The sequence below is a fragment of the Brassica oleracea genome, chromosome C2 (genome assembly GCF_000695525.1).
Source record: "Brassica oleracea var. oleracea cultivar TO1000 chromosome C2, BOL, whole genome shotgun sequence".
Lineage (NCBI taxonomy): Eukaryota > Viridiplantae > Streptophyta > Magnoliopsida > Brassicales > Brassicaceae > Brassica > Brassica oleracea.
The window spans coordinates 23,128,942-23,135,275 of record NC_027749.1 but is presented as its reverse complement, the minus strand read 5'-3'; the positions used below and the strand labels follow the sequence as shown (position 1 = coordinate 23,135,275).

At 35.5% G+C, this 6,334-nt stretch overlaps 1 protein-coding gene and 1 non-coding gene across 3 annotated transcripts; one reads left to right on the top strand and one right to left on the bottom strand.

The window, feature by feature from the left end:
• Positions 1-1,588: 1,588 nt before the first annotated feature.
• On the bottom strand, positions 1,589-1,660 carry TRNAD-GUC. Its single transcript has one exon. It is a non-coding gene; the product is annotated as a tRNA-Asp (tRNA).
• Positions 1,661-2,886: 1,226 nt separating this feature from the next.
• LOC106325539 lies at positions 2,887-4,984 on the top strand. 2 transcript variants are annotated; one of them, XM_013763584.1, is made up of 6 exons: positions 2,887-3,219; positions 3,949-4,075; positions 4,151-4,290; positions 4,389-4,448; positions 4,535-4,603; positions 4,694-4,984. In XM_013763584.1, the coding sequence occupies exons 1-6, from the start codon at positions 3,007-3,009 to the stop codon at positions 4,790-4,792; spliced, it is 708 nt and encodes a 235-aa protein (XP_013619038.1). In that variant the 5' UTR covers positions 2,887-3,006; the 3' UTR covers positions 4,793-4,984. The 2 variants fall into 2 exon arrangements, with proteins under 2 accessions (XP_013619038.1, XP_013619037.1); XM_013763583.1 differs by having other exon boundaries at positions 4,386-4,448.
• The last annotated feature ends 1,350 nt before the right edge of the window (positions 4,985-6,334 follow it).

Below are 6,334 nucleotides of genomic sequence, written 5' to 3'. Positions count from 1 at the left end.
AAATTCCGACGGAATTCCGACGCCAACGGCTAGTCCGTCGGAATTTCCTCGGAATTATGTAAAATCCTCAAACGGCTCTCCAACGGCTCTAATATTTCCTCGGAATTTATCGGTTTTTTCCGAGGAAAATATATTTCCTCGGAATTTCCTCGGAATTTTCCGACGGATTGATATTTCCTCAAAATTCCGTCGGTATATTACGAGGAAATTCCGAAGAAACCAAATTTTGTGTTTCCTCGGAATGTCCTCGGAAATTCCTCGGGATATTCCGAGGATTTCATTTTCCGTCGGAATGTCCGTCAGAATATCGCTGTTTTCTTGTAGTATGTTGGTTTTTCTTTCGCCTTCTCAGCGATCTCCCATTCGGTTTCAAGATTCGGTCTTCTTTTCTACGATTTATCTATGGTTTGTCTTGTATCACCTTTGGTGGTGTTGATTTCGGGATTAGATAGAGTGCTTATCCTTGAATTTGCATGCAATGGGTCAGTTGCGGTGGTGACGGTTCTGCTTATGTCATGTCACAGTGTAGTTCTAGCTCGATTCAATGGATTCAGTGCTTAGACTCTTCTACTTCAAGTCGCTGGAAGTCATTTGGTTAAATGAGTGTCCTCTCACCTCGTCTTCCATGGATTGTTCCATGCAGGTAAAGCTCGTGGCTCCCTTGACGTTTTCGGAGCAATATAATGAGTTATGGCTTGGTCTTCCTCAATAAGGTTGATTGTTGTTCTATGCTCAATCAAATCCATTTTCCTGGTTTTCTTCTCCTCTTTCCAAGATGTTACTTGTTTATCTGATCTGGTTATCTTCTCCTCTTTCCAAGATGTTACTTGTTTATCTGATCTGATATTTGTGTAAATTTCGCTTTGTTTGTTCATATTCCTTTATAGTTTGTTCTAGCTTCTCTTTCTTAGGGCTTTATTCCAGAAGAACTTATCCTTGCTGGCTTTGTATCTTTCAAATGCATATATTTCCATATATTCACTTTGATGTTAATATATTTTCAGTGTTTAGAAAAAGTAATTTGTTAATATTATTAGTTTAAAAAAACTTGTTTATTTGGAATGGATTAACTGCTTCGTCCTTAATTTGATTGGATTTGATTTTATTTCATAAAAGAAATTATAGTTTAAAAATTTGTACCACAGCAAGACCCAACCAGACGATTTTATTGAGTATATTTACAAGCTATTATCTGAATCATGTTCTTTTTCAGAATATAAAAAGAGTAAGAATGTGTGGCTGTAATATTAGTAATATTTACTTTTGTATGGTGGACAGTTACTTTCACAAAATAATTGTATGCCGAATGAAGGTGGACGTCTATTTTTTTCCCTTGTCATAGAATGTGCAGCTCTGACTTCTGAAACATGATAGACGTCATAATTCATTTATTTATGAATTTACGAGAATACTCGCTATTTTTTTTTGGAAAAACGATGGAGCTTTGCGTGTCACATGTCTTAAAAAGTATTAAGCAACTCTAGCGAGAAGATTACTCGTTGGATGATTGGATCAGAGGGTTCAATAAGCGAGCACGTAACTCTTGGATCGGATTAGAGGGTTCAACAAGATTAGGCAAAAAGTTTAGCGCCGTTGCCGGGGATCGAACCCGGGTCACCCGCGTGACAGGCGGGAATACTTACCACTATACTACAACGACTCTGTTGGCAAAGTTAATAAAAACATATATGTAATTCATTACGTTCACATTCATCTTAACGTCCAAACTAGCTATCTTTTTGTTAGGTTTGGAGATTCCGGGTGGTCTTAAATTTGTTCCATTAAATTAAATCTGAAAAAGATTGTATAAATATTGAAATTGCATAATAGTGCTGTTTACGTTTAGATTATTTCTGTTTCAGAGTATTTAGAGTATTGAACACCAATTGATTTGCTTATTATAACATTTTTGGGCTTTTAGGCCGAAGTATTTGACTTTTTTCAAAAATATGTTTTGCTTTTCTGATTATTTCCATGTTACCTTGTCAACTTCTTTTTAACATTTTAAAATGTAGTTGTAAACTCACAGAAAAATGTTTTCAAATTTTACCCTAAAACTTACAAAAGTGATATGACTCTTTTTATAGGTGTATATGTTAAGTAATGTTATGACTTAAGAATCACTCCATGAACTTTGGTTCTAGTGAATTGTTTGATATGGATACATCATACATGAGAGGCAAGTATTTAATACAGTCCTGGGGTGATTCAAAAATTCAAAATCATGGAGACCAAGGAGAAATAAACAAATAAAGTGGTAGTATCGTAATTATACGAATGGATGGGCCCATTAAGCCTGTCCTTTTACACAAATATATATCGGTCTACCATTCAGACTCACGTCGATGGCGTGTATACATTGCACAAAAGTTACCAAGTGTGGCCCTCGTTTCCTTCTTCTTTTGAACTATTTAAACCCTTTTAAAAACATAAAATTCGGATTCCAATACAAATCAGTACCTTAAATGTTCATAAGCATTTAACCAAAAGTATTCAATCCAACTTTTTCGTTTAAATAAAAAAAAAATCTGAAAATTATATCAACAAAATATAGCATGTTCTTAAGTCTTAACGAATAAAATACCCTACAAATTGAATATTAATTAATCAGTGTGTTCAGTTAGAATTTTTCATTGAAGTGATGTTTTCAGTAAACATACCATTAACTTACAGTATTAGCAAAACAAAAATCAATTAAACTGGATTAAACAGTCCTTAGGTGGAACCATTAAAGACAAAAAAAAAAAGAAAACCGCTCAGTTTCCATTGTGCAAATAGGTTGTAGTACAGAATCCACGTGTTGACAATGCATTGGTACTCGTGCTAGGAAGGCAGTCACTATCGTCCCTTCCCTACCTTCGTCTCTTTCTCTCTCTTACTCTGCTTTTGCCCTCACTGCTTACTCTGTCTTTCTTCCTCAGACACCTATTAAAAAAAACCCTAATTTCTCTGCTCGATTCCTCTCTGATCGTGAAAAAGCAAGAAGAAGAGAGAAAGAGAAGACAAATGCTGGAAGCTGCTGATAACTCAAACGTCCTCAACAGAGGATTCTCTCAGCTTCAGAATTGCTTCGGTGATTGCAGTAGCGAAGAAGAACTAACCGTCCTGCCACGTCATACCAAAGTGGTGGTCACCGGAAACAACCGTACCAAATCTGTCCTCGTCGGTCTTCAAGGCGTCGTTCAGAAAGCCGTCGGGCTCGGTGGTTGGCATTGGCTGGTGAGATCAATAATCATCAATTCACCCTCCAAGCTTCTTCCTTTTTTTTTACTGGGTTTTTATTACACATCTCTGAAATTATTACAAACCTTCAATAATGCAAGAAAATCAATGGTAGTAAGTCCGATGTTGCTGAATCAAAATGGATCAAAAGAAAAGCAAAAAAATAAAATAAAAAAATAAAGACCATACCCGATGGGACTGATTGTCCATAAAAATTCTAACTTTATTCTAGATTGCATCATTACGATCTTCACTTTTTGTATTTTCCTCAATTTTTCTTGTGAATCCTTATCCCTTTTCAATCTTTGTGGGTTCAAGCTGGCGTTTTTAATTTGTCACTAATTTTAATATTAATTAGGGTTTTGTGCTTCCTATTTTTTTTCTTCAGATGTGTCATTTTCCTAATTTTAATATTAATTAGGCTGCTTAATTAGTTTTTAATTATTATAAACTTACTTTATTTGATCATTACTCACTGCACCACTTCCCTGCGTTACTACTATCTGACTAGTACTCAATTAAGTTGGTTAGTTTTTTTTTTTTGTCTCAAAATATAATTTGTTTTCACGTTTCTATATTAATACGATTTGTTCATGACCCAATATGCATATTATTGTACTAATATCAATTTCTAGTCTCCAAGCATTCCCATTTCTTTCAACAAAATCTCAAATTTTTACTGATATCAATCTTTTTAGTCCAGTCCTCATGGTTTGAATTTTTCAGGTTTTGACAAATGGAATCGAAGTGAAGTTGCAGAGGAATGCGCTTAGTGTCATTGAAGCTCCTACAGGGAACGAAGAAGGCGATGATGTCGAAGTTGAGCATACACAATGGAATCCCTCTGATATGAGTAAGCTTGGTTCCTTGTCAACAACTCTCCGATGTTTGAGTGTTAAGTACATGTTCTTTGATTGTGTGTTTGCAGCATATGAAGACACTTTGAAGCCTCACAAGTCGAAGCAAAGAGGATACAGATCAGCGCGGTTATCACATAAGGCAATGTGCAGGGCCTTATCTTCTGACTCACACTCAAAAAGCTCGACTATTACTCCTCCTGTGAACATGGTAATTAATGTTTTTTTTTTTTTTTTTTTTTTCTTTACACTTGATGGATATTCATTTCAAAGTTTTTGGTTTTACAATATATGGTTTTATTGCAGAAGGTTGATCTTAGCAAATTGGATATGCCTGCATTACAGAGATACATACGACATTTTAACCTCGTGAGTCAACAGAAACAATCTCTTCTCTTATTTACTGTGGAAGAGAGTTTTTGATTTTGACAAGATGTGTGATCTGTTTTGGTAAGGTGGATGCACTTCCTAACCCGTCAAAAGAGCAGCTACTTGACATTGTTCAGCGACACTTCATGTCTCAGGTAACATTTCCTCTTCTAACAGCTGAAATCAAAAGGGTCAAGAAGCTATAACATCTTTGTGAATTTGTCTTCTCTTTCTCTGGTTTACAGGAGATGGATGAGCTTCAGGTTATAATGGGATTCGTTCAAGCTGCAAAAGGAATGAAGAAAACTTGCAGGTGGAATTTAAGAGAACACCAGAAACACTGATCTTAATTGCAACAGCTAAAGCTCTTAAATGGACTAACGGACGGTCACATATTTTTAAACCGTGGCTTAAAAGGTTGATTAGTAGTTAAGCCTCTGTCTCTTTTGGGTTAACAGTAGATGCTGTTATTTGCTCATGTAAGTACATCAAGAAGCAATGACCCTACAAACAAAGAAGCCTTTCTAATATCTAATTAAGCATCTATCTTTATATACGTATTGCAAAGAATCTGAGTTATATGTTTCTTTTTCCTAAAGATAAATAGTTTATAAATTTTTTAAAAAAGATGCAAATGTGAACTGAATACTTAAAAAAAAAAACTAAAAATGGAAGACGGTAATACAAAGTCATAATCTTTCAACCAGCGGCTTTGGGCTAGTGGTACTTGAGGGGAAAACCCGCAGTTCGAGTCCCACTGGCCACCCGGGCTAGGATTAAATCCCAAGAATACGTGAAGTGCCGTGGGCCTCGCGGGAATAGTAGGTTGACCACGGTCGCCGGAAACCCGCGGTTACCTAAAAAAAAAAAAAAAAAAAGTCATAATCTTTCCATGCATAATAAGCAAAAGAAACGTGAGAGAGAAAACAACCAAATCTAAACCGGAGCACCGGTTTTCAAGACCGGTTTGGGGCAGAAAGTGATCAAGTAATTCGACCCAGGACAAGTAAGTGCTTGTAGCTTTATCAGACATTAATAGCTGTAACATTTATGAAACACGAAAACGGTCCATAGAGGTTTCATTAAGTGAGTTGATGAATTATGACAGCCCAAATGTAATATAGAAACCCTCTTCGTTTTCATGTTGCTGCGACTAGCGTGACTTCGATAAGCAACCAAATGTTGTTCATTTGTATTTAATAGGACTAGGGGCATTGCCCCCATGGGGTTGCGGACAGACTTCTTGTTTCATCTCAATATTTGCTAGGGTTATTGTAGTTGTGAATTTTGCGTTTTGAGTTGTTTTTCAATTTTTTTTTATTGTTATAGGGTTAGAGTTGTGATGATGAACCGTGTATGCATTGTTCTCCACTTATGAAAGACTAAACTGTATTAGTAATGTGATTGATATAGTTCGTGTTGTTGTTTGCTGTGTCACTGAGACTTATTGTTTGTTTGTCTTTTTAATTTGTTTCTTGTACTGTTGAGAGTGCATAAATTATATTAAAGTTGTTGAAAGTACCTTTTGTTTCCGGATATTTTTTCTCCAGTTTAGTTGTGTAAGTTGTGTGTATTAAGTAATAATTTTTATTATCCTTATTATGTTTGTTATATGTTTTTATTTTAATTTTAAACTTGTTACTCTTACCGGACCTTTAAAACAAATACATGAAGACTTGTAGAAATAACTATAAAATGAATGATAGTTCTAAGTATTTGGGCTTTAATGAGTTTTAAACGAATTTATATATTTCTCATAAGAAGACAATAGCATTAGCATGTTGACATTGGGCATGTAAGCTATTTTTATAAGACAAGAGGAGTGAGCAGGTGGAGCTGTTGTTGCCGCCTTTGTGTCTATCGGGATTGTTTCTTGTATCTCCTGT

What these genes read in the sequence shown, in the direction of transcription:
- LOC106325539 (XM_013763583.1), top strand. Translation starts at nt 3,007, where the DNA reads ATGCTGGAAGCTGCTGATAACTCAAACGTCCTCAACAGAGGATTCTCT. An exon ending in ATGGAATCCCTCTGATATGA is followed by an intron (nt 4,076 to 4,150) that starts GTAAGCTTGGTT and finishes GTGTGTTTGCAG; the next exon opens with CATATGAAGACACTTTGAAG. An exon ending in ACATACGACATTTTAACCTC is followed by an intron (nt 4,449 to 4,534) that starts GTGAGTCAACAG and finishes TGTTTTGGTAAG; the next exon opens with GTGGATGCACTTCCTAACCC.